The sequence below is a fragment of the Scylla paramamosain genome, chromosome 27, assembly GCF_035594125.1.
Source record: "Scylla paramamosain isolate STU-SP2022 chromosome 27, ASM3559412v1, whole genome shotgun sequence".
Taxonomy (NCBI): Eukaryota; Metazoa; Arthropoda; class Malacostraca; order Decapoda; family Portunidae; genus Scylla; species Scylla paramamosain.
Genome location: NC_087177.1, coordinates 9,265,001 through 9,289,962, shown reverse-complemented (window position 1 = coordinate 9,289,962; position 24,962 = coordinate 9,265,001). Strand labels below are relative to the sequence as shown.

Below are 24,962 nucleotides of genomic sequence, written 5' to 3'. Positions count from 1 at the left end.
TCATCCACACCCCACCCACCCACTCACACACACACACACACACACACACACACACACACACACACACACACACACACACACACACACACACACACACACACACACACACTTCGTAAAAAGGACGAATAAAATAAACTCTACAATTATTATTCAAGAATAGATCCATTCTTGCTTAATAAGAAAACATAATTGGACACTTCTTCCAATAGGACTTTATACACATTGTAAAAAAGGCTAACCTTAAAGTACAAGCAATATCCTAAATCGCCCCCAGAGAACAGAAAGTAGGACAGCGGGTGAAAGTAAGGAACAGAGAAACTGGCAGTGATTCCTTCGACATCTTCCTGACTTATAATAATAATTAAGCACATTAACCCCAACTGTATACACTTTGTACAATTATTACACACACCGTCGTCGCGCCTCGCACCTCGACTTGGGGCACGCATCATCACACTGTCCAGCCCCAAGCCTCGCGAGTCGGGAGGAGGATTTTCACAGATGCTGCTAGCTACATCACTAGTACGATCTCCACTACGGCAAGTCCGGGGCAGGTCGGTCGTCAACACTGGGTTCTGGCCGGGAGTATCTGGTGCCTGGTCTGAACTCGCACGGGTCGTCATCAGAAAGCGTATCCAACATAATCGTAAGATCCATAGTCGTGTCCTTGTTACGTAGTCGTTTCCACATTGAAGAGCGACTGCCATGTCTGGTCCACGCACCCTCTGCTCCTTCAACGCGGCTTCTGCAGCTTCTCTCTGGCTGCCTCCAAGTTTCCACGACCTCGGGGGGAAGTAGTGGCGGACAGGAGTAGACGGACGTGCAATAACAGAAGGCCGCGAGTTGAAAGGCTCAGACGCGCGCGAGGAGGACTGTAGAGCCGCTCTGTAGGGTCCTGGGTGTCCTGCAAGGCTACTTGAAGCACACTGGTCCCGCCTCGAACCCGAACGCCTGGTTGGGCAACCCGTAGTCCGTGGGTTGGAAATCGACAAGAGGCAGATGATCCAGTGTCTTGGAGCGAACCTCAAATACTGTTCGGGCTTGGCCTCCTGGTACTCCACTTTTCGCCTGTAGAGAGAGAGAGAGAGAGAGAGAGAGAGAGAGAGAGAGAGAGAGAGATAAGTAACACTTTAAACGCCCTTTCTTTATCATTGCAAAAGCTTAAAAAATGCACAAATACACGCTCCAAATTCCAACGCATTAATGAAATAGAATGGGGATCATATGAAGATCACCCAACCCAGCTATATATAGGGTGAGTTAGATTATGTTAGATTAGATTACTTGCATACATAGACAAATCGATAGTTACTTAAATAAAGACGAATTAACCTAATCTAACCTAAATTAATCCTCACAAAGTAGACCTGAATTAAAAAAAGAAGAATACAGATATAGATACGGAACTGTAATAGCATAAAACTGAAATTTTACATAATGGACACACTTACAGGGCATCCGAACCTAATCCTCTTCTAGTAGAACAGAGTTTGCTGATCTTTATATGATTTTAGAAAGAACAGCACACAAATAAAGAGATATCATAACAGAAGTAAATATAATGGAGCCACTTACAGCGCATCCGTCAGTAATAACATTGGGTTTGATGGTGTCGATGGAAAATATTTGGTCGTCCTGCCCCATGAGCCTGATGGCCTTGTTGTGGTTGAGGTTCTCCTCGTCAAACCACGCCTTGGAGCGGACGCAGGTGTAGGTGAAGTTCTGGTACGCATACGAGGAAAGGAGTCGAAGGAAAGTCATCTGCACCACGCCAGTCGTCTCGTATGTGATCTGCGTTAAGAGGAATGAAGAGAAGCATTAGTCTTTTCTTACAAAATTTAATAACTCTGTGATTCCCAAGTAGTCCCGCAAAGTATGGGAGAGTGGGATGTGAAGCTGAATATTTTACACACACACACACACACACACACACACACACACACACACACACACACACACACACACACACACACACGCACACAGACACACGCACACACACATCAAAACAAGAGGAAACAAGGGTGTACAGAAATACGCATTTCCGAATAGACTAGTCAGCGCAATGCAGTACAAAAACTATGCATGAATCGAATAAACTATGTGATTTGGTATTCAGAGCCTCACTTAATTCTGTAAAAACGGAAATAGATGAAAGGGTAAACTCTCTCTCTCTCTCTCTCTCTCTCTCTCTCTCTCTCTCTCTCTCTCTCTCTCTCTCTCTCTCTCTCTCTCTCTCTCTCTCTCTCTCTCACCTTGAAACCACCCCTCAGCGCCGAAAACCAGGCGCCATCTCGTGACGTCCTCCTCCAGGGAATGTTGATGATCTTGGAGGAGTGGATGTCGGGGAACACGCAGGTCTCCCCGAATACGGTCATGTTGCAGAAGACGTAAACAGCATCGTCAGGCATTCCGAGGTTGGGGTCAATCCAGTACCAGCCGTCTGCGGGCAAGTAAAGGTAAACACACACACACACACACACACACACACACACACACACACACACACTTGGTTACCCAAGCTCTAGGAAAGACGGAAAAGAGGTTAAAGGTGCGTAATCTGTAAAGAAAAAGAAAAATGAAAACGCTTTCTTTCACCAAGGATAGCCAACGTTGGATGCCAAAACTAGAACTTTAACAAGACGAAATGAGCAGAAATACAGTTTTCTAAGCAGAACAATAGACCAGTGGAATGTATTATCAAAGTAACCAATGTGTTCATGTGGAAACAGCATATAAAACATGTAATTAAAACTATAATAATTTGATATTAAAACACTGGACATCCCGAGTATACACAAGAACAAAAAAAACATCGGAAGCTGCAAGAAGCCATCAGTCCTACACGTGACAGTCCCTCTATAAAGCATGTCTAAGTAGTTCCACTAATATAATAACATGAGAAAATTATAAGAACAGAAGAAAACGTGTTCGATTCAATGCCGTGAAAAAAAAAAATATATATATATATATATATATATATATATATATATATATATATATATATATATATATATATATATATATATATATATATATATATATATATATATATATATATATATATATATGGAAATAGGCAAATGCGAATAGATAAACCATTTCAATGAAATGAATATCAGACCTTTGAACTTCGGGTGTCCGTAAAAGAGGTCCCTGCACGTCCTGGCGGGGTTGTCCTTGGTCCCGATGGGCTTCTTCATGCGCTCCAGGTCTTGCCGCATTGTGTAGATGTTGGTGTACATATCCATCAGCTTAGCGTCGAACTCGTCCACTGCCTCGCCTTTGCTTTTCTTCTTGTTACTGGGGACATACGTGAAGTCTGTGAGCCGCCGGGAGGTCGAGAGACAGATATATATAATGCAGGGGAAGAAAGGTAACAGTGCGAAAAGAAAAGTAAGTGGAAGTCCAGAGTTGAAGGTCACATCTGATGATATACTGTTTGTAATACACGTGCAGTAAATGTAATTGTCAAGATGTGGAAATTAGGAAATAAGAGACATGTTCTGCTCGCACGTGGTCATGGACAGGAAGTTGGAAGGGTGACGAAATGTTTCCTTTTTATGCATGGTGAAGATTTTGGGGCTGTCAGATGAGGCTGAGGTGGCCAGGCGAGTCAAACAAGGACTCGTGGGAAATGCTAGCAAAGCAATGTGAGGGATGAACAAGGGCACCAGGACGTAGCAGCACCCGTGAACAGTCAAGTGTCGTCACTATCTATTTATCCCAAATGATCCACACCAGTCAGTATAGTAGTAAAGCGAGGGCCATCTGGCAGAGGGAACATTCACCTGTTTCCCTCATCCTAATCTTCTTAGAACTACATGACAATCCTGCATCAACACCAGGCACATTGCTGCCCTCCTCCCTGCAAGTGTTCCCCACTGCGGTCTATGTCTTCATTACTGGAAACTGAAGTCACTCACTGTGGCAAACAAGGATCAGTCTCATCACTAACCTTGCCCTGCCATCACCAGTTTTTCGGTGTCTGTTAGCACGCTGTCGGCGCCATCGACGACTGTCCCGTCTGTAAGAGTCACGTGTCAGAACACAGCTAGGTTTGTGTGTCCTGTGAGGATGACTAAAGAGTTGTGCAATCCTGGCGATGAGTAATAAGTCTGTGTTCCCTATCTAGTAAAACAGGCAGAAGGGGTTGTCTGTGTTCTATGTTGCATGGTTGCATAACAGTTCTGGGTGTTTGGAAGGGAGCGGGAATTCTCATCTGTTCTCCTGTAACATTTTAAGCATGTTATCTTCCCAAATTATGGACTATTATGGACTGGGATTTACTCATATATAAATATGATAAAGATTTCTATCCGAGTTTTCCTACTATATGTTCATTCATTTTAATTAGATCAAACAAGCCAGTAGCCGAGCTTGGATTACTGAAGGAACGCGGCGTCTTTCAAGTACCGTACCTCTAAATTCTCGCACTATTTAACATAATTTTCAATAACTGGTTTCCTCTATGGCTCGTTACTGCCTCCTTTTGACCTTCATTGAAATGAACAGAAAGCAGCACGCGATGAGGAACTCAACTATTCACTTCCTATCATCAGCTTCACACATGCAGGAGCATAACTACCTGTCACTAAGACACAGCAAGCATGAACAAGAGCACATTCAGATTAAGCCTATCGCGCTGCACGACCCAACACCGCGATGCGATACTGCACGTGGGATCACGCCTCCCGCAGCTCGCTGCACGTTGGGCGACGCCTCCTGCCGCCTACCGTGCGTGGAGCCACTCTCACTGCACGTGCGGAGTGGCACACCCTGGTATTCACTGCACGTGGAGGCACACTTACTAATGCAGTTGGGGCATGCAACACAAAAGGAATATTTCACGTCACAAACCTGATAATTTGTTTATTCTACGTTGTATTCACGACTGATACCAGTTAAAGAATTCTAAGAACGTTATAAAAAAAACAAATCTAGCAATTAAATTTCACATGTTATATTTTACTCTTCACAGCATTACTGTGTAAGAATTTTTTTTTATGAAAATGAAATGGGTAGTATGGCTGTTGGCTATCTGGCAAGACAGTTCCCCTTGTAGAACGCAAGATACCTGCTTTACAAAATACACTTTGTGAATGTGCGCGCTAACGAGCGCTTTTTAAGACCAACGTCGCGAGTGTATCTTAATCATCAAAAATTTCAACTTCCCCACACGGTGATCCAATGTGTTCAGGAATGTGTTGTCTCCTTCACCCCGTATCCAAGCAGATGTATCGCGCCACGGTTGTCCTTCAGCAGTGGTGGGCCTCACAGGTCTGTTGTGCCCTCTTCACCTTCGATGTGTTCGTAATTTTTTTATACTTCAAATCGTTAGCAGTCCACATGTCAGACGAGTGCTTGGCATCGCTTTCATGAAGACGGAAAGTGCAGCATCTGATACTAATGAAATAAGTGCACGCTTTCCCTAACCGTCTGATGGTGGTGAGTGCAGTCATGGTGGTGGTAGTAGTGATAGTGAAGTTGGTGGATGTGGTGCTTACCTTTACAGTAAAAGTCGTAAGGAAGTGAAGACTGGGACCCTACATATAAAATGTGAGTAGTTAGGTGTCCTAAGGCTTTATGTTGATGAAAAGAGATGCTGGGTGTCATGTCAGCGCGCGATGGCGATGGTTGTCTAGGAAAGACAAAAAGCAGGCTCGCCACAAAGCTCAGATCCGAAGCGAGGGTGCTGGTGCAGGAAAGGCGGCCGAGTGTGAATGTCACTGCAGCCGGCTTTTTGCATTCAGGGGTGGCCAGGAAGCGGTGCCGAGGAGCAGACAGGGCTCGCACAGTGTCAGCAGGACGTGGATGTGTCTGCGTCAACTTCACTCACCTAGCCGCCATGCCGGGTCTGAGTCTCCTGCGTCTGCCCCGCCTTCCTCGCCCAGAAGTAGGGGAAGTGTCAGACTGTGAAGGGGGGTCACACATCTCTCCTATCCTACAGTTGTCGTCCACCCTGTAAAACCCTGTGGTCAGATCTGGCGTCGAGTCTCGCAGCGTCCATGTCTCGTCATGACAGACATATTAGCTGGGGCTGGCGCGGCTGTCATCTGTGTGTCCTCAATATGCTACGTACATGAAAATTGAGTTCTTACCTTCTGCTTTGTTCATTGCATAATATTAGGAAAGATGGTGCATCTCAGTGGCTCATGGAATCCGTTTTCATTAGTGAATGAAAAATATTAATCACCTATGTAGGTAGATGAGTCCTTTGCTGCCTAATAAGTCTCCCCGACAAAATTTATCATACTCGGAAGTCTGACTAAAACCTCTCCACCTTTCAGAGTCCAGCAGCGCTGCAGCTGTGTAACAATTTTCTGTGAGTTCTGTACTGCCTTCAAGGAGATGAATAGGCTTACTGACTTACCCGGCCTCCCGCTTAAATCGCTCCGAGGGAGCGTCACGCTGGAAGAGCATGTCAGGAGGCAGCAGTGGCAGCTCCCCTGGAGGTCCAGGTGGCCCGGGAGGACCTATTGGACCGGTTTCTCCCTTCGGCCCTGAAGATCCTGGAACACCCTTGGGACCTGGAGGACCTCCCATTCCGGGAAGACCGTGAGGACCGTCCGAGCCCTTCATACCAGGTGCTCCTAATGGACCCTAGAAAAAAATAGTAATGAATAGTCTCACTATTTTATCCTGTTGTAAAGTATGACCGATTTCATTCATTATGCATTCATTATGGAGCTGTATTTTAAGGTGTGTTCCAGAAACGAAGACAGAGGTATTCGTACAGGTTCTCCTTTCACGCCAATGGGTCCTTGTGGTCCTTTCATTCCTGGTTCTCCTTTCTCACCCATGTCACCTTTTGGTCCAGTTAAGCCCATTTCCCCTCGATGACCCTTGGGTCCTTTGCGACCACGCCTGCCCTTCTGTCCTTTTTGTCCACTGTTTCCAGGAAGTCCGGGGAGGCCAGGTTTGCCCTCCTTGCCGGGAGATCCTACATCTCCCTGTCGTGGTGAGAACATGTTAGTTGCCAGCCAGGAGGAAACCTTTTGTAAAACTTGAATATTTACTCAAATGGAAGTGAAAACATCAAATAAATGATCAAGAAAGCTTCACATGTGTCTCAAATCATCAAGGGAAGAACACTAACAGCAGGACCAGGTGAACCCCGGAGACCAGATAGTCCCTGTGGTCCAGGCAATCCTTGTGATCCTGTTGGGCCGACAGGGCCAGCTGGACCAACGAGGCCTCGGTCACCTTTCTCCCCTGGTAGGCCTGTTGCTCCCTGCTCACCTGCCGGACCCTCGGGACCCTGCGACACCACAAAGAGGATAGGTTCACTGCTTCATCAGTTTCATGATGAATTGTCTTCATGATTATGTCAGCTTGAAACTCAACAAAATGTTACTTTTCAACACAATCTATACTTACAGACATCTACAAATGCTATATCTGCATACAAAAATAAAGTATTGTAGTAATACATAGAGGCCTCTGCCAAACTCACTGGCTTGCCATTAGCTCCAGGCATCCCCATGGGTCCAGCTGGACCAGGTTCCCCGGGAGGACCGGTCTCTCCTTGTTTGCCATCTTCACCATCTCTTCCTGGAAGTCCCTTCGGGCCTTGCTTGCCTGGTTCGCCTTGTGATCCCGGGAAACCAGGTGGTCCAGCATTTCCTTTGGGTCCTGGTGGGCCAGCGCGACCTCGAATCCCCGGAGAACCCTGAGGTCCTGGCTTTCCTTCTTCTCCTTTAGGACCAAGTGGTCCCATCTTACCCTGTGAAAGTGATGGATGTGTAGGTTAAAGTCAGTTTCCAATTCAAATCCAAACAGTTTCTGTAAAAAGAAAGGAGAAGTACAATGGCTGACGATATCTTATGCGCCGTATGACATTAAGTGGTTTATATTGTGACACTTATTTTTATCCTATTTGCTGCTAAGAGATCGTAAAGCATGTACTTGTTGATGTGTATGTTTAAAAACATCATACCAGACGCCAGAATTGTCGTCGAATATATTAGTCCGCCATGGAGTCCCTTCATGGTTCCATCTTTGGCTACCTACGTGTTCTCCATCTTTTCCTGGCGAACCGGGTAGTCCCTGCTGGCCAGGTTCTCCTTTCTCGCCTTGTTGGCCGTCGGGTCCAGTAGGACCTGGAAGTCCAGTGGCGCCCTTGCTCCCTGTCTGGCCAGTCTCTCCAGTGGCACCTATCTGTCCAGGCCGACCCCGAGGACCTATGTCACCCTTCTCACCCTTCATTCCAGCTACTCCCGGCAAACCTTGAAGTCCTGGTGGGCCTGCGGGGCCGGCCACGCCAAGCGGGCCGTCTTCCCCCTTTCTGCCGGTGCGACCCATTAATCCAGGAGCCCCACGTTCTCCAGGGGCACCAGGAGTTCCCGGCGCTCCTCGCAGACCCCTGGGACCTGGCGCACCTGGTGGGCCCTAAAGGAGTACCAGTGCCATTAATTTCCAGAACTGATGAATTGTGTTGCTGATTTTCAGACGCATTTCGATGGATAATAAAGTGAAGATGTGAATATTTCATGTTAAAATAAGACAGTGATTCATTGGAAAGGTTATTGTCAAAGTTAAGATTACTTACCTGGATCCCCTTGCCACCCTTGAAACCTTTTTCGCCCGGTGGTCCAGCCTCGCCTTTATCACCGTCCTCTCCCGGCTCACCCACAGGGCCAGGGGGACCAGGCAACCCTGCAAACAAAACATACATATCACGTGCCACAGATCACGTACCCATAGATCTTAGAAATAGATGTCAGGATCGAGTAAGACTGACAACCAAACAAGGAAATCACTTACCTCGTGAACCAGGAAGGCCATCCCGTCCGGTGGGTCCCGGAGGGCCTTGGTCTCCCTGTGGGGGATGATGAGCTGATGGTTACTCTTATTGTGGTGATAATAATAATAATAATAATAATAATAATAATAATAATAATAATAATAATAATAATAACAGTAATAATAATAATAATAATAATAATAATAATAATAATAATAATAATAATAATAATAATAATAATAATAGTATTTTTGTTGTTGTTGTTGTTGTTGTTATTATTATTATTATTATTATTATTATTATTATTATTATTATTATCATCATTATTAATATTATTGTTATTATTATTATATCATCATTATCATGTTTAGGAAAAACCGTATTTATTATATAGTATATTTGTAGCACAAATTTGATTGCGAAAAGAAAGTATTCACTTGTACTTTTCCATTCATGCTTTAATGGAACCTATCAAGTTGTAGTCGTAACGTCCTTGTTCACTTGTGGGAATGCCCTGCTACTTACCATCTCCCCTTTGGCGCCTGAAGATCCCCGGGGGCCTGGAGCACCATCCTTTCCTGGGGGTCCTTGAGGTCCTGCATTACCAGCCAAACCCATGGCTCCTTTGTCTCCTGGGGCACCAGCTGGTCCTGGAGGACCCATCTCGCCCTTCAGCCCTGCAGAGCCCTAAAAAGTATAAAAGTCAATGGTGAAAACTCTCAATACATTATGGTACGAAAACAATATATAGATCCCTGTGTCCTATTTGCCTGGTCCTGCTGAGGCTTAAATACCTCATCAACAGACTCTCCTTAGGAATTCTAATATTGCTTGAATTTATAGATGAAGCTAAAAGCAGTAACTTCCCGGGTATAGTTGGAAGTCAGTCTTGTTTTTTATATTGATATTATATAGAGGAACTTCGTAATCTAAACCAGCACTACATAAATAACGGCATGAAAGCTGTTTATGGTATGTGAGGTTCACTTCTACAGGGATACCAATAATTAGCACATCATATATATATATATATATATATATATATATATATATATATATATATATATATATATATATATATATATATATATATATATATATATATATATATATATATATATATATATATATATATATATATATATATATATATATATATATATATATATATATATATATATATATATATATATATATATATATATATATATATATATATATATATATATATATATATATATATATATATATATATATATATATATATATATATATATATATATATATCCTACTATTGGTAACAATCAAGAAAGACTACGATACTCCGAGAGGCACCGGCGGTGACGAAAGGGAACAACAGATGTGTTGCTTCGCCACCGAATCAATTAACGGGTCAGATGCTCAAATCTTTGTAAATATTCGATGGTTGGGATGTATAATGAATACTTACTGGGATGCCAGGAAGACCTCTCTCGCCTGGGAAGCCAGGTAAACCAGGGGGTCCAACGGGGCCAATCTTGCCGGGGGCACCCATTGGTCCAGGCGGTCCCTCTTTTCCTGCTTCACCTGGTCTTCCCTCCTCGCCAGGGACACCAGGGGGACCAGGAGGACCCGATTCACCCGGTGGCCCGGCTTCTCCCGCTGGACCCATTGGCCCCACCACTCCAGGAGGACCATCAGCACCTTGGTTTCCTGGTTCCCCCTGAGGACACATGAAAGGCGTTAATGTCACCATCAAGCTGCCCTGGTAACGACTCAGTATTTCCGTTCTCAGACAAATGCATGGCAGCAGTAACATCTCACCGGTGGACCTCGTTCTCCTGCTGGGCCTTGAATGCCGTCTTTCCCGTTCACTCCGGGAGGTCCAGGAGAGCCTGCAAAGCCCGGAGGACCCTCGGGACCCTGAGCACCTTGCGCACCGTTGGGACCTGGAGGGCCCGGCTGGCCAGTGTCTCCTTTCGGTCCTGAGAGCCCAGTTTTACCTCTGCGCCCACGGGACCCACGGAAACCCTAAAGAAATACGTATTTCATAAGAAAAGTTGAACAGATACTGTGAAATGGTAATAGTTATTTCATATGACAATTTTGTGAATGATTGGAGATAAGATATACTCATACTCACCCTTGGACCCTGCTCACCCCGCTCCCCAATCAGGCCAGGGTTGCCTCGTTCTCCCTTGTCTCCGGGTCGTCCAATGAGCCCTGGTGATCCTTTGTCTCCCTTGTCTCCAGGAGGACCCGGATATCCAGGGAATCCCGGAACCCCGAGCTTGCCCTTTTCTCCATGAGGTCCAGGTGGTCCAGTCTCTCCTCGGGGTCCCTCGAAGCCCTAGGAGAAGGAAAAGTTAAGTTTTACTTATCATTTGTCCGATTCAGTGACATAAGCTTATTTGCCGTATGTAAAATCTGTTGCCCTCACCTTGGGCCCTTCAGGTCCTTCCAGCCCAATCTGCCCCTCAGATCCGATATTTCCTCGTTCGCCTTTGATGCCTAAGTCACCTTTAGGTCCATCGGGTCCTCGTTCTCCCTTGTTACCCTTTTCACCTTGCAGGCCGCGGTTGCCCTGGTCACCCTTCACGCCACGTGGGCCAGAAAACCCTACACTTCCCTGTCGAAGAATACACATTAATTTCCTGAAATTTCATCACTATTGATATTTTCATTTTGAAAATTTTAGTAACGTTTGCCTGAAGGCAGTCGTTTCTTCAGTCATACATCACTTACTCACCCGGACACCCCTAGGGCCTTTATGTCCCTTGGGACCAACTCCTCCAGGGTTTCCTGGGTGTCCTGGCAGACCATCGGCACCAGATAAACCAGGAAGGCCTGGTTTACCTCGAGGACCCTATAGAAAGATTTCTTATAGTCACATGAAGTAGTGTAACATGTAAAGCCACAAATCTGTGATGTTTTCTTATACTACACTGCGTGAAAATATAGATATAGATGTATATTCTGCAAAATACAAGTGTAAGAAATACATGAAGATATGTGTACTTACCGCAGGACCCGGTGGACCCAGCAGACCTTGTGGTCCAGGGGGGCCTATTGGTCCCCCTGGACCAGGTTGACCATGAGGGCCCGGCTGACCAGAAGAACCTGCGTTTCCTTTAGGTCCTGTAGCACCCTCGCTGCCCGGGATGCCAGGGGGACCAGGAAGCCCAGGAAACCCTCTAGGGCCGATGAATCCTCGTGGACCCTGTCAACATTTCTATCTGAGGTTATCGCAATAATTGCCATCACGCACGCTGTGAATTTACATTTATCTATGAGATGAAATTTTTTCAATGAAAAAAAAAGTTTTCGAGGTGAGATTTGTGGAATGTTCCTCCAATTATCCAATTACTTTTCTGTTAAGTAGCAGCATCTAAGCCCGAGCAACACTGTAGTCATAAAGACATGTACTCACCATCTCCCCAGGTAAGCCAACCACTCCAGGTGCCCCAGGCTCCCCCGGCATGCCATCATGTCCTGGCAAACCTGTCTCGCCACGCATGCCTAAAGGTCCTCGATGTCCCTTTTCGCCGGGCATTCCTGAGTCAAAGAAGGCCAGAAGTGTTACATAAATGGTGCACACGATTATTTTAGAGCATTTCTCCAGAAAATAGAAAGTCCAGGCTCGTAAACATTACCTGGCATCCCTCTTCGTCCAAAGTCACCCTTCGGGCCAGGAATGCCTGAGAGGCCCCGCTCCCCGTCCCTGCCAGGTCTTCCTCTGCGTCCTCGCTGTCCCGTTGGCCCCATCATTCCCCGCATTCCTCTAGGACCCTGTCAAGGAAGAGAAATTGTCCCCAAAATATCCTTTTGCGTTGAAGACGTCTCTGAGGATCAAACACTGATCAAACACGTTCACGTAATTTCCATACTTACAAATTTTCACCAACGTGGATTTTTGGCTGATGTTGTTTTATTCTAAGATGGCAGTGTTTTCACCAGTTGATCCACTCCATATAGTTATTTAATTGTACTGTCCCCTAAAATTTGTGATACACTTTTCGTAACACAAATATTTATAATGTCTGTTGAATTTCAAGATGTCATGCTGTCTGACCTTTATAAGTAACAGTGGAATGATGGTGTGTGGCAGAGGGTAGCACGAAATGTCTTCCAGTGGTACTACAGTGCATTCACATCAATAGGTATATTGATGTGAATGCATGGTCATACTTTTCATTTAAAAAAAAAATATATATATATATATATATATATATATATATATATATATATATATATATATATATATATATATATATATATATATATATATATATATATATATATATATATATATATATATATATATATATATATATATATATATATATATATAATGTGTTAGAGAAGGCATCAGATACGCTGCGGAATCGAGATAGTAATTATGCGTATAGCTACCCTGTGTTATATCTCGAATCGTAAGTATATAAGTAGCATTTTGTTTTACATGGTTTTATCTCTGTAAGTCAAGCCTGAGTATGCAATCAACATTGTTTTAAGAACGTTCCAATAAAGTAAGAGATTCTTTTCGTACGATGATATAAATAAAATTTATACTATGCCATCTTCTACTCGTATAAATGATATCAAATTCCGTTTTGTGCACAACATAACACATTACGCTCACAATTAATCAATTTGTCAATTAACTTATGATAGTCATGAATCCCTCAGAGCTCAATTCAAACACTGTTTGTTTGTTTTTTTATGTAGGAGGGACACCGTCCAAGGGCAACAAAAATCCAATAAAAAAAAGAAAAAAGTCCACTGAGATGCCGGTTCCCGAATAAGGTCCGAAGCTATAGTCAAAAATTGAAGGATAAGGGTCTTGAAACCTCCCTCTTGAAGGAATTTAAGTCATAGGAAGGTGGAAATACAGAAGCATGCCTAGAAGCAGCTCTAGAGCAGTTAACTCTTGCATTAGAGAGGTGGACAGAATAGGGATGAGAGAAAGAAGAAAGTCTTATCCAGCAAGGCCGCGGAAGGAGGGGTCGACATGCAGTTAGCAAGATCAGAAGAGCAGTTAGCATGAAAATAGCGGTAAAGATAGCTAGAGATGCAACATTGCGGCGATGAGAAAGAGGCTGAAGACAGTCAGTTAGAGGAGGGGAGTTGATGAGAGAAAGATGAGAGAAAGCTTTTGATTCCAACCTGTCTAAAAGAACGGTATGAGTGGAACCCTGCCAGACATATGAAGCATACACCATACATGGACGGATAATTCCCTTGTACAGAGTTAGCAGCTGGGGAAGTGAGAAAAACTGGCGGACACGTCTCAGAACACCTTACTTCATAGCTGTTTTAGCTAGAGATGAGATGTGAAGTTTCCAGTTTAGATTAGAAGAAAAGGACAGACCGAGGATGTTCAATGTAGAAGAGGGGGACAGTTGAGTGTCATTGAAGAAGAGGGGATAGTTGTCCGGAAGGTTGTGTCGAGTTGATAGATGGAAGAATTGAGCTTTCAAGGGATTGAACAATACCAAGTTTGCTCTGCCCCAATTTTAGAGAGATCAGAAGTCAGGCGTTCTGTGGCTTCCCTCCATGAACTGTTTCCTGAAGGGCTGGACGTCTATAAAAAGACGTGGAAAAGTGCAGTGTGGTATCATCAGCGTAGGAGTGGATAAGACAAGAAGTTTGGTTTAGAAGATCATTGATGAATGATAGGAAGAGAATGAGTGACAGGAAAGAACCCTGAGGAACACCACTGTTAATAGATTTAGGAGAAGAACAATGACCTTCTACCACAGCAGCAATAGAACGGCCAGAAAGGAAACTTGAGATAAATTTACAGAGAGAAGGATAGAAGCCATAGGAGGGTAGTTTGGAAATCAAATCTTTGAGCCAGACTCTATCAAAAGCTTTTGATATGTCTAAGGCAACAGCAAAAGTTTCACCAAAATCTCTAAAAGAGGATGACCAAGATTCAGTAAGGAAAGCCAGTAGAGCGGCCTTCACGGAACCCATACTGGCGATCAGATAGAAGGTTGTGAAGTGACAAATATTTAAGAACCTTCTTCTTGAGTATAGATTCAAAAACTTTAGATAGGCAGAAAATTAAACAATAGGGTGGTGGTCTGAGAGATTAGAACGGTCACCCTTTTTAGGAATAGGCTGAATGTAGGCAAACTTCCAGCAAGAAGGAAAGGTAGATGTTTACAGACAGAGATGAAAGAGTTTGACTAGACAAGGTGTAAGCACGGAGGCGCAGTTTCGGAGAACAATAGGAGGGACCCCATCAGGTCCATAAGCCTTCCGAGGGTTTGGGCCAGCGAGGACATTGAAAACATCATCACGAAGAATTTTAATAGGTAGCATGAAATAGTCAGGAGGTGGAGGAAATGGAGGAATAAGGCCTGAATCGTCCAAGGTAGAGTTTTTTAGCAAAGGTTTGAGCGAAGAGTTCAGCTTTAGAGATAGATTTGATAGCAGTAGTACCATCTGGTAGAAATAAAGGAGGGAAAGAAGAAGAAGCAGTTATTGGAGATGTTTTTTGGCTAGAAGCCATAAGTCACGAGGGGAGTTAGATCTTGAAAGATTTTGACACTTTCTATTAATGAAGGAGTTTTTGGCTAGTTGGAGAACAGACTTGGCATGGTTCCGGGCAGAAATATAAAGCGCGTGAGATCCTGGTGATGGAAGGCTCAAGTACCTTTGTGGACCACCTCTCTATCATGGGCACCTCCGCTTAGGGGAATCCTGAGAAGGGATTGGAGCGATAGCACAAGATACAGATATGAGATTGTGATCGGAGGAACCCAACGGAGAAGAGAGGGTAACAGCATAAGCAGAAGGATTAGAGATTAGGAAAAGATCAAGAATGTTGGGCGTATCTCCAAGACGGTCAGGAATACGAGTAGGATGTTGCACCAATTGCTTTAGGTAGTGGAGGATAGCAAAGTTGAAGGCTAGTTCACCAGGATGGTCAGTGAAGGGAAAGGAAAACCAAAGCTGGTGGTGAACATTGAAGTCTCCAAGAATGGAGATCTCCGCAAAAGGGAAGGGAGTCAGAATGTGTTCCACTTTGGAAGTTAAGTAGTCAAAGAATTTCTTATAATCAGAGGAGTTATGTAAGAGGTATACAGCACAGATAAATTTAGTTTGAAAGTGATTATGTAGTCGTAGCCAGATGGCGGAAAACTCTAAATATTCAAGAGCGTGGGCACGAGAGCAGGTTAAGTCGTTGCGCACATAAACGCAACATCCAGCTTTGGACTGAAAATAAGGATAGAGAAAATAGGAGGGAACAGAAAAGGGGCTACTGTCAGTTGCCTTAGACACCTGTGTTTCAGTGAGGAAAAAGAAGATGAGGTTTAGTGAAGGAGAGGTGGTGTTCTACAGATTGAAAATTAGGTCTAGGACCGCGAATGTTGCAGAAGTTAATGAAGAGAAAGTTTAGGGGCGGTGTCAAGACACTTAGGGTTGATACCAGAAGAACAGCCCGACCTGGGGACATTTGTGGTCCCCTGGCCATGACTGAAATATTAGTCTGAGTTTTGTGTCGGCACAATGAATCCTTATTCAACCATTCTTGCAGTGAAAGGATGGTTATAATGTACGAGTAACACCGTATCTCTTCCCTCGTCTCATTACTGTAAGTACTGGTCTTTACCTTCAGTGTTCATTGTCCCATTACAGGCAAAACAAGAAATGTCTTGCCCTATACAAATATGAGAGAAACAGCGTCGCCACAACGACTTCACAAACAGCACTTAATCATTCATACACACGCAATCTCTTAATCACTGTCTCGCCACTTACCGAAGCTCCCATGTCTCCGGGTTCACCCTTGAGACCAGTTTCTCCGTTAGGTCCCTCAGGCCCCGGGAGGCCAGTGAGACCCCTCGGGCCGGGGCCTCCTTGCATGGCCATCATGTGCTGAGACAGCTGTTGTTGAAACTGTTCCAGCATCTGATCAGGTCCTTTTTCGTTGCCTTGCAAGTTAAGCTGAGGAGAAAGGATGATTTCAGGTCAATAGGCAATATTTTTTCCATGTATTTTTCCTTCTTACTTGTATAAATGAACTTGGATTGAAAACAAAAAACTGTAAATTATGTACTTATCATGTAAAAAGATAATTAAAAGCTAATTGTAGAAGATAATTAAAAGTAAAATGGAATCACATGACATTACTTAAGTTTCTCCTGAGGGATTCTTTTCAAAAATGTGAAAGAAAGAGTTATACAAATTGCAATAATCTTTCACAAAGCTTTGTAGGGTTTGAGACCTGGAACGAGGCCCCGTCTTCATGAATGTGTCAGAAGCCCAACACCAAGCTCATTTTCACTTACTGGAATCATGAAGACGTGACCTGGAGGACCTTGAATACCGTCGGTGCCAGGAATACCTTCCCTGCCAGGATCTCCCTTTAAGCCTGGTGGTCCTGGTGGTCCCGGTGGTCCAGGGTAGCCTCTCAAAACGCCTTGCGGGAGGTACTGAGACACGGTGGCAGCATCGTAATCCTGTAGTTGAAATTCTAAAATCAGATTGTTTGATAAGATTTCATAATTAGTATCAAAGCCAGCCTTTCATTTGCAGTCTGCCCGTTCAAAGTAGCGTAACAAGATATTGTCAAATTCAGCATTGATTACACCTTCATTCCCTACCCCCACCACATCTTGGGGTGGCATCTCAGGGCCTTGACACTCACGGTGGAGGTGAAATTTTGATCATCCGTCGTGTAATTGTCAAAGTTCAGTCCCGAGTATACCGTCTCGTCATCGCTGCCGCCCACGTACTCGAGATGCGTGGTGGTCAGTACGCTGGGGTCTGGCAGCTCTTGGTCACAGTCAGGCATGAAGGTTTTGCAGTGGTCGTACGCTGCCTCGGGACCAGAGACCAAGTCCAGCTGTTGGATGTCACCCTGAGGGAAGAAAGACAACAATTAATTGGGAAGCAGAAAGCAAAGTTATTCTTGATAACCTAGAGATGATTGTCAAAACAAGGAAAACAAGAAACATACGAAATCTTTATTACCAATCAGAACCAACCTTTTGAGGAGAGGAAGGAAGCGAGAGTAAATACTTGGTGGTGGAAAGTAATATTATTCCTTGTCTAGAACCCTAACGGGGCTATCAAACTAGAAAAACGAGAGAGAAAACGTACATATTATCCATAAATCAAACCTAAATGAGGAGGAAGGAAGGAAGAGGTCACACTTATTTGAAACGCTGAAAGTAATTTCGTGCAGAGGTGGTTGTCAATCCCGGAAAACAAGTTACCGATAGAAAAAAGACATGAATAAATCCCTGACTCACAGCGAAGTACTTGTCCTCGAGAAGTTGTTGGCCGATAAGGATGATTCCAGCGTTGGAGATGTACGAGGGCGAGTCTCTGGGAAGGAGCTGATTTGTGGTGGTCTTACAATCAACGAGGAGGGTGACGCTGTTCCCCTTCACGCTCAAACCCAGCCTGTGCCACCTAAAAGAGACAAGGGGAGGTGAGTGACAGATTGAGTGAGCGAGGTATTACTGGATGAGGAAGCAAGGGAGAGAGGAGGAAGGTAAGACACACACACACACACACACACACACACACACACACACACACACACACATCGTCATTACCATCATCATCATTATCATCATTATCGTCATCACTATTATCACCGCTTCTCCCGTCATCCCTGGCCACAACCATCACACGCACTTCACAGGTCCCTCCACTCATCCACTCATCCGCTCATCCTCTCAGCATCACCAGGACCCTGCTCACCACCACACCATCAAGCACAAACAGCCGCACATGCAAAATCTAAGAGACGCTCGGACACTCAATACAACCCCGCCGCTACTCACTTCCCGTCGTTAATCGCTGCACCGAATTCCAGGGTGTGGTTTTCGGCTGGAATACCATCTTGGTCTTGATAGAAAAACCGCACCGTGTCCCCGACCTCCACCAAGAGTTGGTCCTCTCCCGCTTCCGAGTAGAGGCCGAATAAGACCGAACTCGAGCCTTGATCCGGCCTCAGGGTGACCATGACGCTAAAGTCCTCGGGAAACTGGCCTGTTGTGGATATACGGAGGAATTGGGTTAAAGGAAGGACGGATGGAGGGAGGAAAAAGGAGGTGTTGATTGCAATCGGTCGAAAGATAATGAGGGAGTGCGGGCCACAAAGACGAAGGCGTGGCGGTGAAAGCATCGCAGTGATGTGCGGGTAATTGGTTCTCCAGGTGAAGGGAGTTAATTAATGGTGACAACAAGTATGATGCCTCCTTGTGCACCTTCTCTTCTAATTTAGTGGCCCAAAATATCTAAAAAAATAGTCTCTCAATGACCCATCAAAGACACTCAGAAAACTATTATTCCTTGCAAATTTTGTTAAAGGAATAAGAAAATTTAAAGGCTGGCCTAGGAATGGTTACAGTCACATAAAACAGAGATACAATTATACATACATAAAGAAGCAAGTAAGCACTAACCTGGGAAGAGATTGGCGGTGGGGACGGTGAGCACAGCCTGCTTCATGATCTTGTAAGCCTTGTCTGGAACTTGGGCCGCACCGGGTCGTTCATCACACATGCCACGCGTCTCCACCACTCCGAGGGGCTTCGAGGCCACGTCCACCGCCTCCAGCAGGCTGCCTCCCGCTGGTGGAGAGAATTATACATGCTCAGTATCCTCGTCACCCATTAGTCACTGCTCATACTATGTTTTATTGCCTTAGCCTTGTACATAATTTTTATTACAGATATCTAAATGTTAACAAAAGACGATCGTTTTATTACTATGGTAGTCTTTTGTTACTGTTTAGACCTCTCTTATAAATTGTTTGCATGAAAAAAGGAATGTAATGTTAATTTCATTTTTTGCTAAGCTACAAATGTTCGGATCTAAGACACTATAGTACAAAAATATTTAAAAATTGTAGGTGATTATAAGATTGACCAGTCGTGAAAGGGTTAACAGTCTGCCTTCCTTCAACACAAACTTACACACAGTGGCAGTGAGTCACCTTCCAGTATATCAGATGGCGGTAAAATACACCCGTTCCTTATCCTTATTAGTCGCCTCTCCTCCCCCCCTCTCAGCCTGCCCTAACGTGCATTCCTGGCGTGCCGGAGCGTGACCCTCGTTTCATTTTATCTTTTATTAAAACATTGTAAGGTTCCTCTATTGCAAGGAAATGACAACACGAAAAAGTACGAAAATAAAAGATAGATTAATTAATGAAAAAAAAATTCTGCCAGTGATGTTCCAAATCGTAATAATATTAAGGACCAGTAAGCTTCAACCAAAGGGTATTCAAATTTTGTACCTAATCCGCCTGTAAGAAAGTTTGATTCTATAAAAAAAGAGAGAAAAGATTTTTTTTGAAGAGTTTAAGACTATAGAGGGTATTTGCATTATTTATGTAGCGTTGACTGGCGTGATATTGCGAGAAGGCGACTCATACGACTGGGGAAAGTGCATGTATTGGATAATATGTTGAAAATGGAGCTGCCACCCTTCAGTGTAATGAGTGCGAGGGTCAGTCCTGTGTCTGTTCTTCAGCCGCCACTCGACCGGCATGTTTGTCCCCCGCCTTACTGAAGTTACTTTTGTTTAGATGCTGCGTGTCTCCTGATGAATGATATGTTAGCTGAGGCACTGTTTGTATGACATGCGTGAATGTCGTCTCTGTATGTCAAGCCTTCACTGTACTGGGCCGTTACTAGGCAAAAGGTCCATGCATACAAGGACAATCTTAAACAACCAGCGTGTCACTCATTTATCTCGCGCATGGAATGAACACAGCACAGTGACCTTGAGTTGCGGTGTGAGTTGCTATCCCGTCCATACAATTAAGTAGTGATAATTAACGTAAGTGTATGAGTAGAGTGCGTTCACTGGTTATCGCGATACCATAAGTGCGGTGAATTAAACTTGAAGGCATGTGCTGTCTGTCTGACAAGTTTGACCAGTGCTCGTGACCCTCTTGTCTAGTATCTCAACGAACCCGTATTCTGAAACGCTTTGGTTTCTCATTGATACTTTCACTGATTACTGTTTCCTCATAAATACAATTCTTTAGAAATTTCCCAGTCCCCGTGATCCTGCGACTGTATCTTAAGGAACCCTTATTCTGAAACCCTATAGCTTTTTAATAACATTTCCACTTATTATTGTTTTCCTATTCTCTTAAATAGTTTTGTGGTGAAAAGTTTCCTATTCTCTTAAATAGTTTTGTAACCTTAAAAGAGAAAATTTATCACATTTTTTTTTTCTTCTTTTTCTTTTTCTTGTGTCTTGATTCATACTTGGGTCTCTGTGGCGTGTGTGTGTGTGTGTGTGTAATAAGATGATATTGGTGTTAAGAATGTGCAGAAATAACTTGATATTTTAAATGGGCAGTTGCTTCTCGGACACACACACACACACACACACACACACACACACGCACTGCATACCATAGCCCTTTCACCGTGCTCTCTAATTCCTGTGCCACGAAAATAACAAACACTTAAACATCACAGTGGAAAAACACCAGTGAGGGAGAACATCTGAAACGTTAACGCTACCGGCAACTTAGAATCAACTAATGACTCCTAGTATCACCAGCAGATAACCCTTGGCCACCGCACATCAGAACCACGAAGAAGTTAATGACGAAACTCGATGTCCCAAAGTTCCATATTTAGATCTAATCATCGTAAACTGCAAAGGGAAGTTTTGGTTGGCAAAGTAAAGGCAGGATAGTCACTCTTTTGGCTATTCTTTCCACCACTTCTTTGTAAGCAGTGTGTGGCTGGTGGGTAAGGTGGTGTGTGTGTGTGTGTGTGTGTGTGAGTGTGTGTGTGTGCAAAATCCGTGTGTTTAGAGAAGCCAGCGAGTTAGATGAGTGTGTTTTGAAATAGAGACGTGTGTTTCTTTGTTTTTCAGCTCGTTTCCCGATCGAGATGATGATGAGGCGACGTCCTCTCTCTCTCTGGACAACGACTGCCCATATTTCTGCTGTTCGTTAATTTCTCATTGCTTTAAGAGAAGAGGAAAAGGAGAAAAGAATAATACTAGATTGAAAAAAGAAGCTGTAAAGTAAAATTAAAGAAAGATGTGTTAAAAGTAAACAGAGGGAAACATTAATAGATAAAAGAGAATGAAGAAGTATAAGAAAGAGAGAGATAAAAGATAAAGAATGAATTAAAAGAAAAGTGCAAGTTGAAAAGTAAATAAAAAAGATGACCAAAAGGAGCAAAGAAAAAGAGAAAGAGAGACAAGGCGAGAAAGCGAAATGAAAGAAAGATAAATAAACGTAAGACACGAAATAGATGACGATGAAAAGGGGTACAAGAAAAAGAGAAAGAGAGAGAGAAGACAAGAAAGTGAAAAGATAAAGATAAATACACGAAAGACACGAAAATAAATTGTCAACAAGGACATATTGTGAGTAATGGTGATGCCGGTCCCTGAAATCACCGGCTTCATTCATTCGTCGCCTCGCCGTGGGTGGAGGTGCTGGAGGACTCGTCTTAAGTGGTGCGGGGCCTCGCCTCGTGAGGAGCCTCGTGAGATGACTCGAGGCGTCATGAAGCAGCTGGTCCCGGGTGGCTAGACAGACACAAACATATCAAGTTACCCGCCACCACCACCATCACCACCTACACAACCCGCAATCTACCAAAGTGCAAAATGTTTGTTTTCTCAATTATTTGCACGTCCTGTCTGGTTGTAATGTGTTCAGTGTGTACCGTTTGTTTCTTTAATAACTGAATTTATGAAATAATGCTTGTTTTCTTTCAGGTTTGGTTTTAAAAAGTAGAAATTTCACGCCCTGCTTGACAAATCTCGCCATGTCAACAAGCATCAGCCGATCCCTAAGAGGCTTTCAGATTTCAAGTGTTGTAGTGGACGCTACTTGACTTGGCGGCTGGTGAGTGTTCATATCTTTACTGTTTTTTTTTTTTTTCGTGGTGTTCCTCTTTTCTGTAATTAGTTTGTAAAGACCAAGACTGCGAGACGTGTACTTTGTAGCTTAGTTAAAAAGACAGACTATGGTTTTGTACGTTGTGGTTTATTTATAAATAGGGATTGCGGTTTAGCTGAAAGAGTGACATTTAACAAAGTCATCTAAATATTGAAAGAAGACCACTTGCACGAGGCGGGGAGGCTTCACACAAGGACGCTCTTTGAACACGTTTGATATGAATATGTAAAATTATACTAGAAGAACAGATAACAGAAGAGTAGTGGTTTGTAACGAGGCCATCCGCTGAACTAAAGAATGACATGATGAGATAAACAGAAGGCTATTGGTCTGTAACGAGGGCATTTTGTCAACTATGGAACATGATGACCTACGTACGTACTGGAGGTGCAATTGACGTGGGTCATCTTAGGTTATTGGAATATGGATGAATAAATAGAGATTTAGATATAAATAGAAAAATAGGTAGGTAGACAGGTATGGATGATAGATAGATAGATAGATGGGTAGTTAGTTAGCTAGCAAGATAGATAGATAGTGATTGATAGATAGAGATATAAAGAATTAGATATATATAAACACAGATAGATGTAAAAATGTAGATAGACAAAGTTAAAAAATGTAAAAAGATTGATATACACGTAACTATATTGACTGATATAGATATAAACAGATTAATAGGTAGAGTTAGACAGATATAGACAGACAGACAGACAGGACACACAGATAGAAAGAGGTAGACAGACGAAGGGACAGACAGATAACCTGACATAACTCATCCTAAGTCTAGCTGGGGTGGCTAATCTTCACCTGATGCGAACTTGAACACAGTGTAGAAGACCACGCGTGTGAGAACAGAGGGACTGAAACGATCCTGCAGGAGTGGTAATGACCGGTTAATGTATACTTGGATTCCAGTCATCAAAACGATTAGCGAAATTGCTGGAAAGTTTGGCTTCGTATTTCTGCATAAATTTTACGCTCGAAAAATATATTCCTGCAGAACTTTCACATATCAGCTAAAGATCTCACGACGCTACCGGAAAATGGCGCAAGAATAAATGTTCTGAATGCTGTCTAACCCATTATTAAACAACGCTTTTTTGGTAGAACATAACCCTTGATAAGAAAGAAAAGCCGCATCCTTCAGCAAACACCCACTGGTTCTTCACACCGAGGTCGAGTTTTGCTAGAAGCGCGGTGCAGAGTGTCAAGCAGCTGCAGCAAGATCACTTCGTTTGCGACTCGCTTATCAACTGTTGCGATATCATGTTCTCGCTGATACGAAAGACTATGTAGATAAAATCGAGAATAAAGGAAAGAAATGTCTAGTGATAAGAAGCTACACGTTAAATATTTCGTAACTCTTCAGTTTTTCTTCTCTTTTATATCTCACACATTTCACAGGTTGGTAAAACTCTTTCACTACTGTAGTCAGCCATCCGTTGTTACCATTCAGAGCAATGAAAAAGAATTGTCTGTTTGGACACACTGGGAAAAGAAGAGAATAGGTGATTATTTTTGTCTTCCCCAAGCTACAGAACCCTGTACTAGGAAATATATACTTCTTCTAGTATTTGCTTGTGTAGAGGTGCCCAGGATACAGATAAACTCGTTGTAAAAGCAGTTGCAGATATATTAATAAAATAAAATTGTACAAAATAATAAATATGATGCTGAATATCGCGTGACGCCTCGCCCGCCTCAACCCCTTGAGAGACCGTAGTAGAAAATAGGTACCTGAAAAGTTGTAGGTGATTATGGAAAAGCTTTGTATATTCAAGTGAGGAAATGTCTAGTGATAAGGAGCTACACGTGATATATTTCGTGACTGCCTAATTTTTCTCCTTTCTCTTATACATATAACAGACCACGAGTTGCCTTAAAGAGGAACAGTCAAGGTCATCTAAACTACTTGCAATAAGGTGATTATTATTGTCCGATCTGCAAGAATATGAACTCATAATTAAGCACTGCACAAACTTTATGCTGCTGCTGCCACACATACAGCACTCGCGTCTCTGCTGGCCTGGCTGAGTCACTTTCAACACCGGGAACTTTCATACAACTCAACAACCTCATGTATGATTCTGAAAATGCTGCCTATCCATTATAACTATCGAGTCGTCATTGTCGCCTTTAGCACCGGAGACTTTGCTACAATGCAACACTCAATTTCTGCTTTATTTATTAACCCCACATGATGTATGATTATCACAATACAAGTGTAATCTCAGAGTCGTCGCTCTTCTCAAGTAGGTAACATGAGCCGGGTTTAAACGCTTTAATCCCACATCTGCACCATTTTTTGAAGGGCCGCACATA

At 43.4% G+C, this 24,962-nt stretch overlaps 1 protein-coding gene and 1 long non-coding RNA gene across 10 annotated transcripts in view; one reads left to right on the top strand and one right to left on the bottom strand.

Moving 5' to 3' along the window:
* Window positions 1-143: 143 nt before the first annotated feature.
* Window positions 144-24,962, bottom strand: part of LOC135114146 (collagen alpha-1(V) chain-like) — a 48,077-nt gene continuing 23,258 nt past the window's right edge. Inside the window, exons 2-29 of one of the 4 annotated variants that reach the window (XM_064029884.1) lie at window positions 19,156-19,323; window positions 18,532-18,739; window positions 17,992-18,154; window positions 17,385-17,597; window positions 17,026-17,196; window positions 16,496-16,681; window positions 12,376-12,511; window positions 12,153-12,277; window positions 11,745-11,942; window positions 11,472-11,588; window positions 11,163-11,351; window positions 10,866-11,072; window positions 10,547-10,753; window positions 10,194-10,445; window positions 9,269-9,430; window positions 8,764-8,818; window positions 8,549-8,655; window positions 8,011-8,388; window positions 7,454-7,723; window positions 7,097-7,258; window positions 6,735-6,950; window positions 6,371-6,600; window positions 5,837-5,959; window positions 3,956-4,024; window positions 3,122-3,300; window positions 2,253-2,440; window positions 1,576-1,791; window positions 144-1,068 (exon numbers count right to left, since the gene is read on the bottom strand). In XM_064029884.1, coding sequence (XP_063885954.1) covers window positions 913-1,068; window positions 1,576-1,791; window positions 2,253-2,440; window positions 3,122-3,300; window positions 3,956-4,024; window positions 5,837-5,959; window positions 6,371-6,600; window positions 6,735-6,950; window positions 7,097-7,258; window positions 7,454-7,723; window positions 8,011-8,388; window positions 8,549-8,655; window positions 8,764-8,818; window positions 9,269-9,430; window positions 10,194-10,445; window positions 10,547-10,753; window positions 10,866-11,072; window positions 11,163-11,351; window positions 11,472-11,588; window positions 11,745-11,942; window positions 12,153-12,277; window positions 12,376-12,511; window positions 16,496-16,681; window positions 17,026-17,196; window positions 17,385-17,597; window positions 17,992-18,154; window positions 18,532-18,739; window positions 19,156-19,323 — 5,051 coding nt within the window. In that variant the 3' untranslated portion in view covers window positions 144-912. The remainder of the gene's footprint in view (window positions 1,069-1,575; window positions 1,792-2,252; window positions 2,441-3,121; window positions 3,301-3,955; window positions 4,025-5,836; window positions 5,960-6,370; window positions 6,601-6,734; window positions 6,951-7,096; window positions 7,259-7,453; window positions 7,724-8,010; window positions 8,389-8,548; window positions 8,656-8,763; window positions 8,819-9,268; window positions 9,431-10,193; window positions 10,446-10,546; window positions 10,754-10,865; window positions 11,073-11,162; window positions 11,352-11,471; window positions 11,589-11,744; window positions 11,943-12,152; window positions 12,278-12,375; window positions 12,512-16,495; window positions 16,682-17,025; window positions 17,197-17,384; window positions 17,598-17,991; window positions 18,155-18,531; window positions 18,740-19,155; window positions 19,324-24,962) is intronic. The other 3 variants (XM_064029886.1, XM_064029885.1, XM_064029887.1) reach the window with 3 other exon arrangements.
* The window catches only part of LOC135114151 (uncharacterized), an 81,536-nt gene continuing 78,101 nt past the window's right edge, over window positions 21,528-24,962 (top strand). For 5 of the 6 annotated variants that reach the window (XR_010275275.1, XR_010275273.1, XR_010275274.1 and 2 more), the window contains exons 1-2: window positions 21,528-22,344; window positions 22,454-22,583. This is a non-coding gene — a long non-coding RNA (uncharacterized LOC135114151). The remainder of the gene's footprint in view (window positions 22,345-22,453; window positions 22,584-24,962) is intronic. The other variant, XR_010275272.1, reaches the window with a different exon arrangement.